This window comes from Phocoena sinus, chromosome 8, assembly GCF_008692025.1.
Source record: "Phocoena sinus isolate mPhoSin1 chromosome 8, mPhoSin1.pri, whole genome shotgun sequence".
Classification (NCBI taxonomy): Eukaryota; Metazoa; Chordata; class Mammalia; order Artiodactyla; family Phocoenidae; genus Phocoena; species Phocoena sinus.
In genome coordinates, this window is record NC_045770.1 from 86,706,688 (window position 1) to 86,730,046 (window position 23,359).

General features: G+C 43.3%; 1 protein-coding gene across 23 annotated transcripts in view; it reads left to right on the plus strand.

The window, feature by feature from the left end:
* The window catches only part of CD44 (CD44 molecule (Indian blood group)), an 87,338-nt gene extending 75,497 nt beyond the window's left edge, over positions 1-11,841 (plus strand). For all 23 annotated transcript variants that reach the window (XM_032639401.1, XM_032639377.1, XM_032639386.1 and 20 more), the window contains 3 exons: positions 2,532-2,603; positions 4,712-4,790; positions 10,901-11,841. In XM_032639401.1, coding sequence (XP_032495292.1) covers positions 2,532-2,603; positions 4,712-4,790; positions 10,901-11,105 — 356 coding nt within the window. In that variant the 3' untranslated portion in view covers positions 11,106-11,841. The remainder of the gene's footprint in view (positions 1-2,531; positions 2,604-4,711; positions 4,791-10,900) is intronic.
* The last annotated feature ends 11,518 nt before the right edge of the window (positions 11,842-23,359 follow it).

Consider the following 23,359-nt stretch of genomic DNA (forward strand, 5'->3'; position numbering starts at 1 on the left):
CCCAGGCTAGATTTGCAGGCCTCTAGGGCGCAAGGCGAGGCGGCCTGCTGTGTCTCGTCCCTCTTCCTCCAGCTTCTTCAGCTCTTGCTTGAAGTGAGAATCGGGTGGGCGGGAGCAGTCTCTTTTGTTTGCCTCCTGTGCAGGTGTGTATTGTTCAAACGGGAGGTTTCATCTGGTTGTACACACACCCAGATCTTTCCTTGCTGGGAGCACTTTTTTGAAAATCAAAATAGGGATTGTGATCCATTAGTGGCGTCCCATTCAAATATCAAAGACTGCTATGAGTCAGAGAAAGACCAGTGAGAGTGGCTGTACCTCTTAGGTGGTTTTCAAGGCAAGGATCTCTAATTTAGATGGCCAGTATCCCATGACCTGTACAGGCAAACACCTGCCAATAATGACCAAGGCCTCTGGGAGGCAGCTAGAGGAAGCCCCTTGGACTCCTTCTGAGATTTGTAAAGTAAAGGGCCACTGTCAAAATGGCCTGCTGAAACAGCCAGATGTCTGGTAGACTTTGTTTTGCTCCATTTTGAGTTTAACAAGAACATCAAATTGCATAAACAGGAGCCATTCTACCCAAAATAACCACAGCCATCAAAACTGCAGAGTCCCCTGTGCACAGTCTGCAGTTTGACCCTCTGAGAAAAGACCATTTAAGGCCTGGCTATCTTCATTCATTGATTAGCCAAACAGACTTCCTTGGTTTTTTTCTTGGAAGCCTTCAGGATTCTGCAGAGGGGTCCTATTGGGTAGGGAAAAAGAGTTGATTTTAGTGGGAATTTTTCACATTTCACTTTGAAGCAGTGGAGGAAGCACAAAACACACACACACACACACACACACACAAACCAAAACTTTCATTTGGGTGAGTGTCCTTCACAAGATGTCTTAGAAGTTTCTTTTAAAACGTAATTCCTCCGTCATTTTGTTTATTTACTTATTTTTGGCTGTGTTGGGTCTTCGTTTCTGTGCGAGGGCTTTCTCTAGTTGCGGCAAGCGGGGGGCCACTCTTCATCGTGGTGCGCGGGCCTCTCACTATCGCGGCCTCTCTTGCTGCGGAGCACAGGCTCCAGACGCGCAGGCTCAGTAGTTGTGGCTCACGGGCCCAGTTGCTCCGCGGCATGTGGGATCTTCCCAGACCAGGGCGCGAACCCGTGTCCCCTGCATTGGCAGGCGGACTCTCAACCACTGCGCCACCAGGGAAGCCCCTCCTCCATCATTTTGATGAACCTCCCGTTCTGACTTTTGGATTCTTTATCTTGTGATACTTCCTGTTCCTTCCAGTTTGAGATCCTGTATTTGTCTCCTGATTTGGTTTTGTAGCAGTAGAAAATGTTGTCTTCTAAGCAATGCATGCTTCAGGAATACATTAACAGGCACACTCCTTCAGGTGATTTTTCACAGACAGAAGGGGCCATTGCCCCTCCCACCCCAAATCCTTCTTTTTTAATACCTGTATTTATATCTATTGAAGATATTGGATGTGGTTTCTAGATTTGTTTTCAACTACCTGGAGCATTTGAATCCCCTAGGGATCTTGTTAAAAATGAGGATTCTGAGGTTAGGGATGAGGCCTAAGACTCTGTATTCCCAGCAAGCTCCCACGTGAGGTTGCTGGTCCAGGGTAGCAAGGTCCTAAGTTAAGAACAGAAAATTGTAATGTGACTGCGTGCAAGCTCGTACTGCTCGCTGCATGACAGGCCAGTAAATCAAGAGATGAGGTGTTGGGGCAGGGAATAGTGACTTTATTCAGAAAGCCAGCAGACCGAGAAGATGGACTGGTATCGCAAAGAATGACCTTGCCTGCGTTAGAATTCAGGCTTCTTTTATCCTAAAAGAGGAGGGAATAAAGTCAAACTTTTCCTGGTTTCCGGTCAGCCTCCGGAGGGGATGTGTTAATTTCTTCCTGCCTGCAGTCATTCGCAGGTGATGCTGATCAGAATGTTTCCTATGAGTGAAACAAAGATATTTTACCATAATGCTCATTCCCTGGGAGGCAGGGTTCCCAAAGATGGGCCATTATGTATAATTTAAGCTTATAGGTAGCATCTCTTTAGTGATTGACTTGTAATAGAAACAGAGGTTGTTCCCTATTACAGGAACTGCACACAATTAATTCTTGTGCACTTCTTTAAACCTCTGTAAAATGATGATGAAGTGGATTCTATTATTACCCCATTTTATGAGTGAGAAAACTGAGAGCTAGAGAGGAATGACTTGACCCAGCAGATGTTGCTGGCAAGAGACAGAAGTAGGGCTTGAACCCAGGGCTGTCCTGCTTAACAGCCTCTTAAACACTGCATAGTACTGCCGCTGAGAATTCTCATGATTTCCAAACCTTAGCCTTAATCAAACCGAGTTTTCTGGGGAGGTGTTTTTCCATGCAACACATTATAAATGTCTGTGGCTGGAATCTATAAATAGCTTTACGGTGACGCAGCGCATAGAGCTTGGCCCTATGTGCTGCTCTGTAAGGAACTCGTGGTTATGCGTGCCAAACTTTGGTTGAGAGATGTTGTTTTTCTCTTTAGGGCACTCAAGTGGGAGTCAGGAACGTGGGGCAAACACAACCTCAGGTCCTATGCGGAAACCTCAAATTCCAGGTGAGTTTTGAGCTGTGAAGGAAAAATAATGCTAAAAGTGGGTCTCTCTGAATGTCCCAGAAAGGAAGCAGAGACCAGCTAGAAAGCGTGTTCTCCTGCATGTCTAACCTTGAAGCTGATGGCTCCTCTTTTCAAGCTAAAGGGTGAATGAGAGCACCACAGCCTCTTGGTGGGAAAGGATGGGACATTCCTTTTTATCTCGGTCCCATAGATTGACTGAGCTCCTATTTAGACCTGTCCCTGGTCTGTCCCATAGAAGCGCCATGTTAGTTACTACAGCTTCCTTCCCAAATGAGTGATCACCCCAGGGGCTCCTTGTCATCCCTGATCCGTTCCTATCCCAGTCCAGTTACCGCTTTACTTCCGGGTTTTGGGTGAAGCGTGTAAATTTCCCCTTGCATTGCAGACAATGGGGAGATACAAGGGTCATGTTAGGAGGAGTGAGAATATTCTTCTGGCATAAAAACTAAAAGAAAAACTACTTTTTCTCGAGGGACAGTCTTTACTGATCCAGACGGAAGAAAGTTTCAGAATGTGTGATGTGCAGTGAGAAGGCTGGGCCACTTGGCTCCCTCGAGCATAAGGATTTAAGGCATTTGAGGCAAATTCTTTATTCCACTTGGGCTCAGAACTGGGCATTTGTAAAGGGGGATTACAATAAAGGAAGGTTTTTCCTAGGGTTGTAAATGACTCTTTTAACTCTGCTCTTCAGAGGTCTCTAGACTGAGCCTCCCTTGGGGAGAGGGAAGAACGTGGTGTGGGCCGCGTCCCCTTACCTCGGCTTATCTGAGCAGAGCACGTGGAGAGGGGGAGTGGGCTGGGGGGTGGGGGTGGGATGCAGTTTGCTATAATCAGGCAGCAAGATTTTCCCCAGCTCTAGTGAGAGTGAATATGGAGCATCTCAGGGCTAGAACCCTGGGAAAAGAACAGAAATGGTTACTTCCTGTCAGCCTCCCCACCTCCTAACTCTACCTCCCTCCCCAAAACTCACCTAACCAGGGGAGGTCAGACAGAGGCAGTACTGAGCAGGAAATCAGAGGAGTAATCAAGCTTCCGAAGAAGAATGGCCAGTGAATGGCTTCCCATTTTTCTTGTTCCTTAAGCTTTAGTTCATTGCGTGGATGTACGGCCCACTTTGCAATTGACTTGCAAATTGTCAAGTCATATTTTAATCCCACTAAAGCTTGGTTTTAAAACATATAAATAACATTTTATTGGTCTACAAGTGATACATTACTTTTTGGAGACATTTTTGAAAATACAGCTAAACAAAAGGGTAAAAATATAAATCCCTTATTATCTACCTCACCATCCAGGAATACCATGGTTACCATTTTCATGTAGGTCCTTTCTGTTATTTTTCAATCTAATTTCTATACAAACATGTAATTATACACACTGTTTAGTAAACTACATTCCCAACTAGTTGGCTACAGCTTTCCAACGTCATTAAATACTCTTCCCCTGTATCTTAGTACACAATACAATGGATGTACCCTAATTCGTTTAACCAGTCCCTAATTGTTGGATAGTAGGTTGTTTCCAACTTTACTATCACAAATAGCACAGTAATAAACATCTTTATAGCTAAGTCTGAGGTCCTATATATTCCTAGAAGTGTTAATGATGGATCAAAGGCTGTATATCTTGAAGGATTTTGACAAGTTTTGCCAAATGACCCCGCCCTATACACACAGGAATGTCCTTTTGCCCACCCACTAGTGGCCTCCATTTTTGTTCCTTAATAAAATGTAAGGTGAATGCTCTCATATAGGAAAGGAATGTTCCTTTAATTTATTTAATAACATTGCACCAAAGGCATCTACAGGTTTCCACAGGTCATTCTACACATTTTTGGAAACGTGTTTTTCTTCGGGGGACTTGGAAATCTTGACTGATGATAAGTGATGAAAACAAGAGTCCTGCTGGGCAAAGACCTACAGCAAAATAATTCTTCCAGTACTGTCTGGCTGTTGACTGGACCTTTGCTTGGACCCATGTATAGAGCTGACTGTAATTCTTTTTTGGACCAGGTCAATTTGTAAAGTGCATTTCTGTTTTCACAAGCTTATTTCCCAAGTTCATGGATATCTTTTGCTTCCCACCAGAATGGCTGATCATCTTGGCATCTCTCCTGGCCCTGGCTTTGATTCTTGCAGTTTGCATCGCTGTCAACAGTAGGAGAAGGTAAGGGGATGCTCTTCGGGGCCTTCAACCTTGAAAGGGCATCATTTAAACTTGGGCTGTATAACTACTAAGTATAAAACAGATAAGCTATAAGGATATATTGTACAACACTTGGAATATAGCCATATTTTATATTAACTTTATATGGAGTACAATCTATAAAAATATCGAATTACTAGGTTGTATACCTGGGACTAATAGAATATTGTAAGTCAACCATACTTTAATCTAAAACTGAAAAGCCTTAGGTGATATGTCCTTGCTACTCAGAGTGTAGGCCCTGGAACCAGCAGCCTCCGCGCCCTGGAAGCTTGTTAGGAAGGCAGCATGAGATGCCTACCCCAGACCTCCTGATCAGAGTCTGTGTTTTGATAAGACCTAAGGGATTCATGTGGACAGTACAGTTGAAGAAGCTCTGCTCTGGCATATACTCCTTAGAGAAAGGAGACTGTGATTATTTGGACATCTGCTTTTAAATAGTGGTTGACTTTTTTGTGGTTCTTAATTCTGGGGGCGTTAAGCCCATGGAGACGCTATGTGCTGAAAGTTGTACAATATCTCACCAGGAGGACATAAAAGATATACTCATTCATTGATTCATGAAACACATATTTATTGTGAATTCATAGTGCACAAAAACGCTATATAGAGTTTCAGGGGTTGGCCCTTTGGCCTGTCTGAGGCCCCTAGAAAGTTCTAGAACCCTTACCTAAAGCAGGTATCGGGTTTGTGTTTTTATTTGCTGGGTTGTTTTGTGGTTTTTTTGGAATGACAGTATTTTCTGCTTTCTGGAAGCTGTCATTGAAAGGATTCAGGTTACGGCCTAGGTAGAGTTCCCTGAGACTGAGGTGTATGAGACAATAAAAAACTTTCCTTAGGGAAGTCTGAAAAACGACAGCTCCCTAGAACCGGCATGTGGGCTGTTTTCATACTGTCAAACGTCCCCTCTCTCCGACCTCAACCAAGGCCTATCGTTTTGGAACGTACACAATGCGTATACCTGATGGAGCTGTGACCAGGCTCTAGAAATAATGCTACCTAAAATGAAGTGAAGTAGAACAGTAATTCTAGCATCAGAGGAAATGAGCTTTCACAGGGGTATTCCGGAAGTGTAATTCTAAATTTCCTGTTCAACTTGTTCTAAAGAACCACGATTTTTCTCCAAGCAAATGCAGGGGAACATTTAACCTTTGGTAAACATGCCTTGAGGTTCCTTCTTATAAGGCAAAAGAATCTTACATCCAAGTGGGACCACATTGATTGTATCACTAGATCATCTAACAGGCCAGAAAAATGCCCCTCCATTTGGGGAAAGACCTGGAGAAAATTCTAGAATCTTTCTTGTTGGCTTTTGGAAAGCAAGAAACAGCTCATTTCATTGCCGTGTTACAGCCCATACTTATCGGAGGAAATCAAATAATGTCGTTTTACACTGGTACAAGTTAAAGAAAGTGCTTTTAAAGTCGAATAGCTGTGTTGCTATTTGTACCTTTGAGGGCAAAATAAAAAAAAATATTAGTCATGATAGCCAATTGTATAAGGAACAAAAACTAGGAAAATAAATCTGAAAGACCTCCTAGAAGTCTCCCATGACTAAATGGAAAGAGATTTTTTAATTTTCAGTTGAATTTAAATAATGCGATTTGAGGGAGCCCTTACAAAGAGTCTTTATACTTTCCCTCGGCCTCTGTGTTTTCTCCTAGATGACTTTTGCTCAATTAAATATGAATTTCCTATTGTCAGAAATCAATCCTTTTGTTCCAGGCCCTAGAATGCACCACTTCTGCTCACATATACAGTCCATAAGCTTTGTGCACGTCACCATAGAAACGTTGGCCTCAGATGCTCGCAGCGTGGGAGAGAACTTGGAGAAGCATCTCAGTTGTCCCCAGAGCAGCTGGAGTCCCTGCAGTGTAGCTGGTTAGCTCCTGTGTCGCTTCTCATCATGTCTGCAGCAAAAACGGGCCCCCTTGCTTTCCTCCCCCTCCTGCCAAGACCAGTGGTCACCCTGGCAACAGGCAAACAGGGACACACAGGAGCTGGCACAGCAAGTGTCTCACAGGGAAAGTAGCTGCTTGGATGCTGTAAATTACTATGTCCTGATTTGATAATCAAAAACAGATTTGCCACGTAGCTAAAGGGTGGTTAACAGCTGCACAGGGCCCTGAGTGTGCAGTGTGTTTCTAAAGCCGCCAGCCCATTTCTAATCCTCTTAAGAGGCTGAGGCCTTTCTGCTTTGCGCGTTCCATTATAGAGGGATACAGAATCCTATTTTCATCAAAGAAAGTTTGGTTGAAGATGAGAAGCCTACAGCAGCCATTCATTTATTCAGCAAACCTCTTTGAGGGGTGGCTACGACAGTCAACACTGCAGAGAAGAGGAGACATTACAACGAAAGGGTACCATCCCTTCTCTGCAAGAATCTTGGGCTTTCGTGACACTATTGGCCTGTTGAATTTGAGTCAGCTAATGTTTTATTGAGAACATTCTCTGGGCCAGGCCCCGTTATGTTAATTACAGTTAAAAGGTAAAAGTGGAAAAGCATTAATTGCTGAAGTGGAGGTGGGAGAGTTAAACATGGCTTCCACGAGGAAGTGATCCGTGAGTTTCCATCATAAAGCTGTAGCAGTGTAGCCCACTGTAATCTCTGCTAACCCAATCTCCTGCCCTCTACAGAGCTGTCCAGTATAACTTTCTGTGATGACAGAAGTGTTCCACGTTTGTGCTAGTACACAACCACTAATCACTTGTGGCTACTGAGCCCTCGTAATGTGGCTAGTTCGACTTAAGAAGTGAATTTTCAATTTTATTTCATTTGAATTAGCTTAGGTTTAAATAGACACATCTGGCTGGTGGCTACTGGATGGAATTGCAAAGCTCCAACACAATGCAAAATAAATCTCTAAATATCTTTAAGGACTGTCAGGTAGAAGAGACAGAAGGTCAGTTGTTAAGTTACTCCTCACCCACCCAAGTCTTTCAGGATAACTCCCCCATGCCCTAAATATATGTTACCTGGGTTCTAAACCCCACCCGCTCCTGGCCGGCTTCGGTCTGGCATCTTCTACATCGTGTCGTCAGTGCATCCTCAGCTAATGCCTGAGATTGAAGGGGAAAGGAGATACAGGCCATATGCAGTTCAGTAAAAATCTCTGACCTTTAGAGTCATAAAGTCATAAAGTTGCAGATCCGGTGTAGTTCCTGGCTGTACCTAGCGGGGTAGCTTCGCGTGATAGGCTCGACTTCTTGGACTCAGAAAAGAGGTTAGCTGGATCACCTCTGAAGTACCCTCAGCTCTAATGTTTCTTTTAACATTCCTATAACTAATAAGAATGAAAGAATTAGAACTGGCTTTTTAAAAGTGCTTATGAAATGCCCGGAGCACCAAATATTGGGCTGAGTTATTTATGAGCATCACCCTGCCCTCCTGAAAGAACGCAGACGAAAAACAGAGACCATGAATCCAAAGGGAAATGGGGTCAGGACCAAACCCAAGCCCAATATTCCTAAGCCCTGCACGTCGAATGTTACCCACTTTCAAAATCAGCTTCGTTTAGGGTAATAACATTACTCCCCACCTTCACCCCCTTGCACAACATTTTTTATGAGTATAAATCACTTCCCCACGATACTTCATCCAACTTCTCAAGTACACATTAGGTAGGTGAACGGGATTTACTTTAATAAGACACCTTTTCTCCAAAAAACATCTGATGCAAACTATTATATATGGAATGGATAAACAACAAGGTCCTACTCCATAGCACAGGAAATTGTATTTAATATCCTGTGATAAACCACAATGGACAAGAATATGAAAAAGAATGTATATGTATGTATAACTGAATCACTTTGCTGTACAGCAGAAATGAACACAACATTGTATAAATCAACTACACTCAATAAAATTGAATTTAAACAAAAAGCTATCAAAAACAAAGAACATATGAGATACCCCCTGGCAATCTGAAAAGACATAAGCAGCGTCCACCTTTGGCCTTTTCCATCATCTTCAGGGTAAATATAACAAGGTGGGTGGAGGTAGCCAGAAGAAACAAACCAAACACATTTCATATGGCTCTGGTTACATTAGCAATTACAACAAGTGCTTCTTGAACATTTACTGTGTTCCAGATACTGTTCTGAGTGCTTATCCAAGGCCTCGGTTTCCTCACCCCACGTTGTTCAGGGGAGCAGCAAATAAAACAGTGGTAGACTTATGTATCCAGTGCCAGCCTCTGTTTCAAGGGATGTTCACAATCCTTTGACACTGGTACTCTTAACAGCCTGGTGTTACAGATAAGAAAGCTGAGGTTCAGAGAAAGTGAAGTGAGTTGCCCAGGTCACACAGCGTTAAGGTCCCCAAACCAGGCCTTCCAAGCCCCTGCTCTTGTCTATATGGACTGCATCCATATGCCCAGCCCCACAGACCATCACAAGTCAAGCATCCTTCTTCCCCCGAGCCCTCATCAAGCGTCATGCCAGAGGAGACAGGATCAACCTCCTATTCAGGATGTATAATGTCTGACTTCCCCAAACAAGGGATTAAAGTTTATGGCCTTGGCAGTCCCAGAGGGAGTGGCCCATGATCATGAATAACAGAAGCTTTGTCTGTACAACTCCACATATCCAGTGGCAAAGTGAACAATTGCGACTTCATACTGTTGCCAGATCTCCAGATGGTTAGTAGCCTGAATTGAGTGCGGCAGAGCCCAGGCTTTCGGTCATAAAAGCCTAGATTTGAACATTGACTCGATCCCTCAAGCTAGTTTCTAAACCTTCCTGAACCTCAGTTTCCACTGCTGTATGATGGGAATGACAGCTGCTTTGTGAGATTATTGTAAGGATTACTTGGAATTACATGCAAAGTGCCTGGCATTCGGGAGGTGTCCGATAAATGCTAGCCCATGTCCCCCATCCCCACTCCATGTGTAGTTGTGAGGGTCTGCAACCTTTGCTTTTGTTTAAGCAGCATCTGACTTCTAGATGTGTGGCAGTGATTATGTTACAGGAAAGAGGAAGCATTGCGTCAGGCTGGGTATGATAAGGCAATGCTCTGACCCAGCAACCAAGGCCACGGTCATGCCCTTCCATAGAAGACCTTCTGCATTTGGATCTTAAGTAATGTTACTGAGAAATCTTAAAGTAACAGTGAACAACTTGCCAGGAGGTAGTATAAACCTCCTATATCCAGGGTTATACGGCAGTTAAACCAATGTTAAGAGAAAAATCAATATGGCCTTATACTGCTAGAAAAGAGTTGTCTCATTCTTCTCGGTACTTGCAGTAATAACCCTGACAAGGCCCACAACGTGTTGACCGGGAGAGGAAGTAATGGGACTTCCTTGAATACGCAAATCAGAATGACTTACAGTCGTTCCGTTGATGGTTTATCTGAGCCTGCAGAAACGGCTGGAGTTTAAAAGAGGCAAACATTTCCCTTCTTTAGTATGGTGGAAGGAGAGTTAGAACTCGGGAGTCAGACACACTGGGGTTGAATCCCAATTCTTTTAGCATTGTTGAATAACCTGGGGCAAGTTATGGAATTTTCTAGCAAGGTTTTTGTTTTGGCTCCGGACACGCAAGCGCAGCGGCCATGGCTCACGGGCCCAGCCGCTCCGCAGCATGTGGGATCTTCCCGGACCGGGCACGAACCTGTGTCCCCTGCATCGGCAGGCGGACTCTCAACCACTGCGCCACCAGGGAAGCCCTGAGTTATGGAATTTTCTGAGCCCCAAGATTTCTTTGGCTGTGATAACGGGATAATGATAGCACTGGCTTCCCAGAGCTGTGACCACTGATTCTCGAACTCAAGTGCACATCAGAAAGCCCTTGAGGGTTTGCTAAACCACAGACCCTGGGCCCCTCTCCTCGAGTTTTCTGATTCAGTATGTCTGGGGTGGGGCTGAGAATTTGCATTTTTAACAAACTTACATTTGTTAACTTTTGCTGCTGGTTCAAGGACCTCACTTTGAGAAGTGCCACTTGTTAAGAGTCAGTAGGATGAAACATACTCAGATTGTCATCAACTGTAGTGGTGGTGGCAGTGACAGTGACGATGATAATTGGGTCATTGCACCCATTTCTCACGTGATTTTTAAAATTATTAGGTGTGGGCAGAAGAAAAAGCTGGTGATCAACAGTGGCAATGGCACTATGGAGGAGAGAAAGCCCAGCGGACTGAACGGAGAAGCTAGCAAGTCTCAGGAGATGGTGCATTTGGTGAACAAGGAGTCGTCAGAGACCCCAGACCAGTTTATGACCGCAGATGAGAGGCGGAACCTGCAGAATGTGGACATGAAGATTGGGGTGTAACACCTACTCCATGACCTTGGAAAGAAACCATTGTCAGAGACACAATCTTTACAGGGAGCTGGGACACTTCACAGATGCGATGTGCTACTGATTGTTTCATTGGGGATCTTTTTCAGCATAAAATTTTCTATTCCTTTTTGGGTTTTTGTGTGTGTGTGTTTTGTTTCTTAAAGTCAGTTCCAATTTATAAAAACAGCATTGCTTTCTGAAATGAGGGCCCAGTTAATAATCGGCAAGAATTTGACTGTCCCAGTTCCCACCTAGAAGCCTTTCACCTCCCCCCCGGGGTGTGTTATGGACGGCTTCTAGCAAAAGCCACACATCCATCTTCCTGGTCTTCAGCCTTCCCTCCACCCCACCAACCAGGGAACAGCCACCTGCTAAGGACATCCCCCAGGGCTAAGAGGGATTGGTCCCTGGGAGGAAATTTGAATGGGTCCATATTGCCCTTCTAGCAGCCCAATCCCTGGACATTTCTTTCCAGTGGGGTAGGGGAAGGGGATGCACTAGTCACACATCCGCTTCTACAGACCCCCTGGAAAATTTTCAGATGCTTCTGGAAGATACCCATACAGTGAAGCTATTTATCTGTGGTAAGCTATTTATCTGTGTTTTTGAAATATGAAACCCTGGAGGTCCTTTGATCAGAATGATTATTTTGTTGTTGTTACTTTGTCAGAGGCATAAAAAGGTTTACGCTAATTCATAATAAACATCTATACTTCTTCCACTTTAACCCTTTGTGCTGTGATCCTTCAGTTTCTTAACCAGCAAAGTCTGGGTCCCGACAGCTCATCAGGGAGACATGAGAAGGTCCTCCTTGCAGCTCTTCATCTCAGAGCTAAGCCCCCAGTCAGGCTCACTCACCCAAATCTCACAGAGGATCAAGGGAGGTAGCATTGTTTTATTTCTGAGGCTCTGAAGGCATTCTGTCCTGTCTTAGAACCAGAATTGTGAGAGGAGGAGCTTCAGCTGCTCTTATGTATTAACGGCTCCCTAGTCTCTCCCCTGAAAGGCTGTAAAAAGTCACATCAAATTTGCATGACCGACCATTTGTGATGTCCCATGTCCTAGACGCTGACCCTGTTCATGATGTCCAAAAACAATATGGAAGTGCCTTCTGACCTTTTGCAATAAAAGGAGAAACCAGTGGAAATCAACAAGCCTAGACGGTACCCAACTGATTGACGCAGGTTGGGCAAGTGGGGTAGGGAACAGTGCAGATCCTGTTGGAGGATTTTTATGGCTCTATTTGCTTATATTTTCCCAAGCCAAGTCTGTCGCCAACGCAGTTGCTACTCAGGGTTAAGCTAAGTGCCTGGAGAATCCCTCAAAAGGTTACAGGGCTTCCCACCATTGGAATCTTATCACCAGATGGGCAGCTTTATGGCCAGATAAGAGAATAATGGCTTTATCCCTTGCTTGGCAAGTCCTCTGTGGTCTTTATTTGTAAATTGAGGAAGCTCCGTTGGTCCTGGAACTTCCCAAGGCTACTTGTAATAGAAGAAATTGAATCTGTAAAGTAAGCGTTCCTATAAAATGGGACCCATAAAAAGTAATCTGTTTCCTAAATTGATATGCTTAACTGGCAGTGTTTCACTGCCCAAATATGAAAAAGAAGGAAGAGAAGTAAAAGGTCCCCCGTAGATCAGGGCTGGGCTTACACCGAGAATTGATTCTGAAAGATACACTTAAAGGAGAGATGCCGGCCTTCTGCTCACTCTCAACCTCTGCTCTCCCCTCCCCACCCTCACACCCCCCACTCACCCCGCTCATAACACCCTCCGCATCATGGTCTTTGAAAATTTCCTTTCTCTTTTGTGGACGTCCTCGATCAGCTCCATATTCAGCTGTCCGGTGTTCTTTTTATTTTCAAGTTGAATGAAAAGAAAATGGACCTCAAGCCACGCTGTTGTTACTGCCACTAGTGTCCAAGTACCCCCGCTTTCCAAGAGCTGTCCTGGGTCTGCTGCAGACCCGAACAGGCTCATGCAGGCTCTTTAACCTAAATGCAACAAATCATAACAGGGTCAGGTTCAGGCAGGCCAGACCAGGCTCTACCTGTCGCCCAGATTCTCTCTGGGGTCCTGGATAGTCATAGAAGTCTCACAGCTAGGGATGGTTTTCCACCCCTTCTTGACATTCCCATCAAATAGGCTGAAATAGGAGATTGTTTTCTACTTAATTTTGGAATTAAATATGATCTTTCCTTTTATTATTGTTGTCATCTCTCACTTGGATGTACCCCTGTGTTCTTAAGATAGGAAAAGGGGAGGTCTAAAGCATTCATCCTTGGATGCAGTACCCCTACAATATTGCCTGTGCTCATGGAATAGGATATATTCTATGCCACTTGAAATAAGGGCGTAACTCCAGAAGCACAAGTTCACTACGCGTCATTCCTACCAGTGACTTGCCAGGTGGCCTGGGCTAGGTCATTAAACTGAGCCTTGTTTGTAAAAGAAAGGGGCCAGCATTCTATTATTTTGCAAAGCTTAAGAGAGCGAAGCTGAGAGCTTTGCAAACCTGAGGGCTTAAGGTGTAATTTTTCCTAGAACTGTAAATCTTTTGCGTCTCCTGAAGGCTTCCTTTAAATTAGCACCGGGTGAAAAATAAGATGAGGCAAAAGACAACTTCATATCCATATTTTGCAGATTCTAGCCTGACAGAGTAGATTTCTCTAGCAGAACCTCCCCAAAAGTTTTACATTGAGACCACTGGCACCTAGAATAAATTTCATAGCCTACATTTATTCAGTGCTGGTACTGCAGAGGAATAGGAGAAAGGAATCTCCGACTTCTCCAGAAGAGGAAAATGTACTTAAGAATAATGTTCACCTTTGTGTCATAGGTATGCCTTTTGTAAATCACTTGTATTGAATATCCCAAGAATAACCCATTGTTCATGCATGTACAATGACCATTGTTTGATTTTTCACAGCACACCCTTCCTCTGATTTTTATATATATTTTTAATGGACCAGTAATAATGAGGAAAGCACGATATGTATATTGCCCAGTTGAAAGCACTTATTGGAACATACTAAAAGGCTGCTATTAAAAGGATAAAGGAAATGGGCTCAGGAGTCTCTGATTTAAAGGGGTGGGAGGTCAGGGGTGGGTTTGCAGAGCTGTGATTATCTGGTTGTCTGGGTAATTTAGACACGAAAGGCTTAAAGGTTTATGAGGTGGCTGAAGCTTCATACTCATTTTATTTTTTTCTAAGAAGAAAAATTACATGAATTTCTGTCACTTGAGACTCTTCTTTTGGAGAAAGTGTATGGCCTACACGTTTCAAATTAAAAGAGACACTGTGAAGTGTTAGTTCTTCAAAAGCCAAGAACTACCCCTGGCCCTCTAGTTAAAGAAAGGAGAGAGAATATACTTGCCTTCATTCCCTCATGCAAGCCTCTAAAAAGACAATAAAGCAATATTGCAAAAAGGCATAAACCAATGGGATGAAAGAGGGTGGAGGAAGAGACAATATCAACAAAAAATATGAAGCTGGAAAGTGACGGTTCATTGATAACTGAGCAAATTTGGAAAAGCTGAACCCTAAGCCAGCAGTGGGGAAAGTTGAGAAGCAACCAGATTTGTGTAGCAGAACCCCCGAAGTCTTCTGTGGTGGAGAAGGCAGGGCTCAAATTAGGGGAATGGGTTTAAATGCATCTATTTAAGATGCAGTCAGAACCCCAGATCTTCTTTCCCACTCTAAGTAGCCAAATGATGGTTCTTTCCCAATCCCAGAAAAAGACTGGAAGGTGATTCTCTAACGAGGACAAATGAGAGAGTCTCTGACTGAGGGGCAACAAAGCATACACATTTGACATTAAAAGTATCATACCAAAAAGAGAAACCATACGTAAGGAATGTTGAGTCTCCCTAGACATTTTTTCCCCAGCTTGGCTCCCAGAATGCAGGCAGCCAAGCATATATGCTCCAAGCAAAAGCTCAGTCTTTCTGGGGAATCTGATAAACTTCAGAGCAAACCTGAAAGATACTAACAAGATAGTTTCCCAAGGAAATAGCCCAGCAAAGCAATCTACAGTGAAGATCTCAAACCCTACCAGGTACATGGGGTTCTTAGCTTTCTGTGACTCCCTCTTACACATGATGAGCAGAGACAATTCATGGAGAAGAAAACTTAAAAATATATCATTAATAATCTCAATAAGAGAAGAGGAGATAATATCTATCTATGAAAGAAGAACACAATGCTAGTGTAAAAAAGGAACATTCAGTGAACACCCAAAAAAAGAAGCTTTTTAAAATTTAAGCATGAAAGCACAAACTAAAAAATAAACGCAGCAGAAACTTTGCAAAATAAAGTTGAAGAAAAATCCCAGAAAACAGAGCAAAGACAAAGCAATGGAAACAGAGGAGAAAAGATAAAAGTAGAGAAAATTCTAGGAAATCTAACATGCAAATAATAGCAATTACAAAAAGAGAAAACAGAGAACATGAAGAAGAAGAAATCATCCAAGAAATACATCAAGAAAATTCCCCAGAGTTGAAGAACATGAATATTTAGACTAAAATGACTGAACGCTTAGCACAATGGACAAAAACAGACCCACACTAAGGCACATCATCATAAAAATTCATAACAGTCAAGATCAAGAGATTATCCTATAAGCTTCTGAGGAAGAAAGTTTACATCATAAAGAGGATCAAGGATCAGAATAGAATTAAACTTCTCAACAGCCACATTGAAAGAGCGAGGACAGTGAAAAAAGTGCCTTCAAAATTCTGAGCGAAAGGTTTCCAAGCTAGAATTCTAATGTAGCTAAACCACAAATTAACTGTAAAGGTAGAGTGAAGACATTTCAGATATGCATTGTCTCCAATCCTATTCACCCATTCCCAGGCAACTCCTGAAGGATGTACTCCAGCAAAACAAGGGAGTTACCAAGAAAGGGGAAAACGTGAAATTCTGAAAGCAAAGTACAAGGAATTCCTAAAGTGATAATAAGGGGAGACCCTGAGATGACAGCTGTACAGCATATCTAGGGAGCAATTAGTCCAAGCTAGAGTACTGATTAATAAAGGAAACAACAAATGTCTCAGCTTCATTGACCTCTAGTTAAAAAGAAGATTACTTTTTGGTTATATCAGTTACCTACTGATGTATTTAAAACCACTCCAAAACATAATAGCTTAAAATAACAAACATTGGTTATTTCTCACCAGTCCACCCATTGGCAAGGTGCTTCTGTGATCTGACCAGAGCTCAGCTGGGATCTGACCGGGGCTCAGTTCATGACTGGACTGCACGTGGCTGTGGTTGATGAACAGGTCAACTAGAAACTGGCTGGTCTACCATGGCTTCGTCTGGGATGGCTGGGACCACCGGAGTCTCTTTCTATGTGTCCCTCACATGCCCCCAACCACCTAGTATAGGCCTGGCAGGGTTCCAGGTGAGAGCAAATGCCCATAACACTTCTTGAGGTCCAGAACTGGCACTCTATCCTAACACCATTTACTATTGGCCAAAGCAAGGCATAAGAGCAGCCCAGATTTAAAGGCTGAGAAATAGCTTCTACCTCTTCATGGGAGTTGCTGCAAAGTCCTATTGCAAAAATTGTAGCTACAAGAAGGCCAATGACCAGGGCCATTAGTACAATCAACCTAGGACAGATGTGTTGAAAGATTCTTGCTTTCAAGGGCACCTCTCATGTTTATGCTTAAGATACACACACCATTTTGGCTGTGTTGGCAACAACATTCATTTAGAAAGACATAAACAACTTCATAAATGCCATTTATTGGAAAAGAAAGCAGGATGCTGTGTAAATATAGTTTGGGAGATTGCCTGGGACAGTAGAGAGAGCTCTGGAATTAGACAGATTTGAGTTTTAATACTGACTCTACCACTTAGCTGTGCAGCCCTGCTCACACGGCTTAAGTACCTTGAGTCTTAGCTTTCTCGTCTGTAAATAAGGGACAATAAAACCTTCACAGGGTCGCTATGAGGATTACAGGAGGTAATAATTATTGATACATGGCAATGCGTGGCATATATCAGGCCCTCAAAAATCTTAGTTCCTATCTGAATGCTAATTCATCTCCCACATGCACACTCTAGGTACTTGATTTCTCTTTTCATCACCCTCTCCAGTTTTCCGAAATCTAACCAGCTTTTAAATGTGTGTGGCTATTAGGGTACCTGGAGCCAGACTATTTCAGGATCCAAGGCTCTCAAGAGTGATAAGATTAAATGAAATCTCCCAAGAGATTTTAACAGAGATGCCTTTTGCTTTTAAAGCAAGGCTGAAGAGCAAGCAGTCCAGGAAGCAGGTTAGCTGGTGTCCCTTGATGAAATCTTGGCTATTCAAGCTGTGGCTGCAGACTAACCAGAGTTGGAGCCCCACCCACGGCTTTGATCATGACCTCCAGGAGGTAGTCTCACCCCACCCCGACCCAGGTAGAGCTCTTTCTTCCCCTTAGTACACCTCTTCACCTTGTCCAGGTGTCACTGAAGCAGGCCTTACTCTGCCATTTCATTAATTCGCCTGTGGGCCTGTCTCTTTCATGAGACAGTGAGTCTCTTGAGGGCAGGCTTTGGCTTTGTATCTCCAACACACAACAGAGGGCCCAGCTTTGTAACAGCCTCAAAAGCTACCATCTGCTGAGCATTTATGGATACCTGGGTTTACACATCTGTGAGTCTTCCCTACAACCAGTGAAGGGGAATTCTTATCCCATTTGAACAGGTGAGGCACTGGTGGGTACCAAGAAGTTAATTATGGTCCCCAACTACACAAGGAGAAGGTGGTGGGACCTGAAATGGAGCTCAGCTCCATCCAAAGTCTCTGACTTAACGTGCTTTATTGACTATTGGCAGAAGTTTGGTAAACTGAATTTGTCAAAGTTAAGAGATGGTCTCCAAATGACGCAAACCAGGTCAGCACGCTCTCACTCTCTGTGCCTGGTGGGGCAAAAGGAGGTATTCAGAAACCACAGGAAGGGTTTAGGGATGAGTGAGTGAAGATACACTCACCATTTAGGCCATAGTGGTGATAGAATTAATTTAGGAAACCATAAACGACCTCATGGATCGCTGTCTTTATTGGAAAGGGAAGGAGCAAGTCGTGTGTGAATGTGAGTTTTGCTATCGTGCCCTGGAGAAAGGGTCAGGGGAGCAGCCAGTCTGGCTGAGCTATCCTTCTTTCCCAATAACTAGCACCCCAGCCTCCAGCCCCCTCCCTTGACTGTGTTGACATCTGGTCTTCATCACCAGTGGTTTGCCCATCACGACTCCCCATCACCCGCCTCTTCAATCCCACCCCCTCAGGTTTCCAGACTGCTTGCTTCATCATATGATGACTACTGTTTTCCAGGAATCTAGTCCAAACCACTTCCTCCTTCCTAACTCCTTAGAGGGGAATGGCAAAAACCTCAAGAAAGGAAGCTAAAGTTTGGTGAGAAAACGGTGGTCTTTAAAATGAGACTGGGAATTCCCTGATGATCCAGTGGTTAGGACTCTGGGCTTTCACTACGGAGGATGCGGGTTGGATCCCTGGTCGGGGAACTAAGATCCCGCAAAACACGTGGCACAGCCAAAAATAAGTTAAATAAAATAAAATGAGACTCCGAGTTCAAATCCAACCCCTGCCACTTACCCCCTTTATGACCTTCACAAGTTATTGAATGGCTCTGTGCCTCAGTTTCCTCATCTGTAAAATGGGAATAGTAATTACTACCAGAAAGACTGCTGGTGGATTAAATAAGGTAAAGTGTATAAAATGCATGGAATATTGTAGATGTGCACTGGTTTCCTCCCTCCTTCCTGACATCTTCAATGTTTTTCTTGTGTGAATCCATAGTAGGGACCTAGATAGAATATGAACCATGATGCAGGGGAAGTCAGAGGTATTCCAAGAATTTTTGAGCCCCTCCCAAACCCGTCTGAGAATTGGGGTCCTAAGAACCTCCCACCCTGAGATGCCCAAATAGCCATCAGAAAGGAAAAGAGGTTCCCCTTCTGCCTTCTAGGGAAGGGTGGAATTATCTAGGCTTATTATTAACACAATCTTACTACACAGAGGCCCTGCTACTGCCAAGCTTCAGGCTGGCTCCTACCTAGATGGGGAGAGAGAGGAGACAGGTTGAAATTCCAAGGACCGAGCTCCAGAGATCCCAGGCTCACACCTTGGGAACTCTTCCATGCAAAAGTGGAGAGACAGGTTTTTAGCACTAAAGGCTTAAGGGCAATTCAAACTTCAGGCAAGGTTACTGGAGTTCAGGAAGAGCTGTGCTTTTCATTTTCTACTCCTCCCAAGATTCTTTAAATCTCATTAAGAAATGAAGAAAGAAATGCTGGGAAAAGCTGTCCGAAGGATAAAAATAGAGCTAGAAGAAGGCAAAGAAGAGCAAGACTTGAACAGTTGCTGTGAAAGGAAAAAGTTAATACTTATTTATTAAGGACCTTCGACATATAGCAGATATAGAAATCAGAATAGGTGTAAGTGATCCCAAAAAAGTCTCAAGAAGGACAGCATCTCTCCTCTCATTCTCAGTGAGATTTGCTGGATTCACTCCCAGGGCAGGTTGGACTGGTCACACTTGCCCTCTCTTCTCTTCCACCCTCTGAAGCCACTTTCTCTGGCATCTGGAACCCGGCACCTTCGGAAGCACAAGGTCTGGATGGACCTACAGAGTCATTGGCAACCCAGTGCTCTGTCTTAGGGCAGCACAAGGCTGGGACCTCTCTCAGCAAGCCAACTTCCTGACCCCTGTTTTAAATCACTCTCCCCTTTGGCAAAATTTAAAGATTTGTGTAAAAGCGAAATAAGAAAAGTCTTTTGTTCATCTGGCAAAAAAAAAAAAAAAAAAAAAAAGTTGAGACCAATGGAATTCTCCCATCTAGTTTCAGTCCTTTCAGATACATTGTTTTCCTTGTTAGTCCAACCATCCTGTTGGCCTTTTCTGGCCTGTTGATAACACGCCTCCTAGTGGACGCTTCGGAACATCCCTCTGGTCCACGTGGAAATTGAGTCCTGCCACCTGACTTCAGTCCTTGAAAGGAGTAGGAATGGAACTGAGTTGCCTGGATGATGGGACCGAGGGTCAGGGTACAACTGATTGTCCACATTTTCTTTTAAATCACTATCTTGTGTTTTGAAAAGGATTCAATGATCATTAAAGGAGAAGGAAATCATTAGTTACCATTTAATCATAATACTGAATACCTCCTGTGTGCTGTGCACTGTGCTGTGTGCTGGGCTACACATCCTAGTCTGTGGGATACAGACAATCTCAGCAGAGGACCTGCCATGACAGAGGGATATATAGGAGGGAACCTATCTATGATGGCTGGCATTGACTGGGTGTTTACCATCCACCAGACACTGTTTAAAGCATGTGGTATGATGGAAGCAACCTAAGTATCCATCAACAGATGAATGGATAAAGAAGATGTTGGGTGTGTGTGTGTGTGTGTGTGTGTGTGTGTGTGTGTGTGTGTGAATATTACTCAGCCATAAAAAAGAATGAAATTTTGCCATTAGCAACAACATGGAGGGTATTATGCTTGGTGAAGTAAGTCAGACAGAGGGAAATACTGTATACTTTCATTTATATGTGGACTCTAAAAAAACAAAATAAATGCACGAATATAACAAAACAGAAACAGACTCACAGGTACAGAGAACAAGCTAATGGTTACCAGTGGGAGGACGGGTTGGAGGAGGGGCAAGACAGGGGAAGGGGATTAAGAAGTGCAAACTACTAAGTATAAAACAAATAAGATACAAGGATATAATGTACAGCACAAGGAACATAGCCAACATTTTATAATAACTTTAAATGGAGTATAACCTATAAAAATATCAAATCTCTGTGTTGTACACCTGAAACTAATATAACACTGTAAATCAACTATATTTCAATTTAAAATTTTGATTTAATTTAGAAAATTTAAATGTGGTTATGTATTAACTCAGTTAAGTTATTCAACCTCTCCGTGGTGAAGCAGGTGATAGAACATAGCTTATAGAGTTATCGGAACTAAACAAATTAACGTCTTGAAGGTCTTGGAGCAGTATTTGGCACAGCACATCACGTGAATGTGTGCTAAAATAAGAAAACTGAAACAAAACTCAGAACACCCATGTGAGATCAAGTACTTTATTATCCTCATTTTACAGATGGGGAGACTAAGCCACGGGGAGCACAGTCATTCGGCTAGGAAGTGGCGGAAACAGGATGTCGATGTGAGCAGCCTGGAGCCAGAGCCTGTTCTCCTAACCCCTGCATACACTGCTTCTGCCCTCACCTACCCATCTTTTTAACAGGAATGATTTTCATTACAGCTCCTAAGGTGCTGGCATCAGCACTGACCAGCTAGTAAATGAGTTTCGACATCATCTGGGATTCAAACAGTTTATGCCTACTAGTCAGCTCTAAATGTAGCACATATTATTTGTCTGTTTGGTGTTTGGGGAAAAGTTCAACTCCATACCAAATCGTGGCTCTTAACTTTGGTTTGGAATTATTCTTTTGGCTATATGAATTTGCTAAAAGCATCTAGGCTTCTCAAAGAAGGGATTGGCTTATTTGATGGCTTGTCTCATTCTTTAAAAAGAATTTAACATTAAAAATACAAAATTAATGGTCTACTCCATTACTATAGAAAGGTAAATAGACAACCAAACATCTTTTCTGGAAAATTCTTTATTCCCAGAAGTTTTTTTTTTTTGCTGGAAATGTTTTCTGTTCCCAAAAGTATCCTCTAAGTTTAACAACTTACACAAATGAGTTAAATTTCAAATAATATCACTGGGACTGTATGAACTGAGAGTTCTTCCTGCCTTCAGAGTTTAGGGAAACATGATTTGGATAAGATATTCTTTACTGTCCAATAAGAGTAAGGTGTCTGATAAATTACCTCAGAGGCCAGGTGGGTGTGAATTGCTCTAGTAGCATATTTAGTCCAGGTACTAATTCTGCTAGAAGGAGTGTCAAGATGAATGGAAGAAAATGGTATTTGTTATTTAGGTCAGGACAGGGGGTTTCTGAAAGAGATTAATCCTGGAGGTGATGAGATATGTTTAATTTTAGGTAATCCAGGGGAAACCCAGCCACCACCCAGGGTGGCAATCTCTCACCAAGTTTTTCTTCCAATCTCTCCAGTTCCCTGGGGAATCCAGAGGACACAGAGATGGAGCCCACCGTTCTCTGTGGAACAGCTGCAACTTGGAGGAGGAGAAAAATAATTGACATCCAACACGGAAGGCTGGGAAAGTGAGGGAAGCAGAGAGAGCTGAAAAGGGAAGAGACGTCATGGTTTCTGTGGGAAGGGGTAGTGGGTACTAGGAGAAAGGGAGGGGACACCAGAGATAGATGGGGTTAATGGAGGAGAGATGATGAAGGACAGGAAGTAAAAGCAGACAAAGAGCAAGCCTTGGAAAGGCATATCTCACATTGCCCACTCCAGGAAGAAACATCACGCACACACAGATACACACACACATCACACTCACACACACCAGCTTGCATAGCCTGGGGATAAGGAAGTTAAATCAGGTCCACAGTGCCTGGATGTCCTCTCCCCATTGCATTCTTACAATTGAGGAAGGATTTCAAATCGCCAGTAGCTGGAGTGGTGTAGCCTTCACAATAAGCTTCACGTTCCCTGCAGTGTTCCTCTACACCTAGAAGAATGCCTGGCACATAGCAGGTGCTCAATGATAAGTGCTGAACAAATGCACAGGTGAAGCATAGCAAGAGACACATCTTATGTGGCAGAAAAGGAGGAACCTAATTCACTGGTTGCATTTTGGAGATTTTTTTTCCCCAGGGTATTTGAATGGGGATAGGGTGTCTGGTTATTTTCAATCAGGTCATAACAGAATTAAGCTGTGAATATATTCCCCAGGACAGCTGCTTAAGAGTTAGCAGAATGTCACCAAGATGTCAGAGTGGACCTAGCTAGCTAGAGGAGTGATGGTGTACAATTCATCTCCTACATACGAACAGGTTCTGTTCCAAGAGCACGTCCGTAAGTCCAATTTGTTCGTAAGTCCCACAAAGTTAGCCTAGGTACCCAACTAACACAATCGGCTACATAGTACTGTACTGTAATAGCTTTATAATAATTTTCTCACAAATAATACATAAAAAGTAAACAAACAAAAAATAAAACATTTTTAATCTTGCAGTATAGTATCTTGAAAAGTACAGAAGTACAATACAACAGCTGACATACGGGGCATGTTTGCATCTTTGAAAGTTCGCAGCTTGAAGGTTCATATG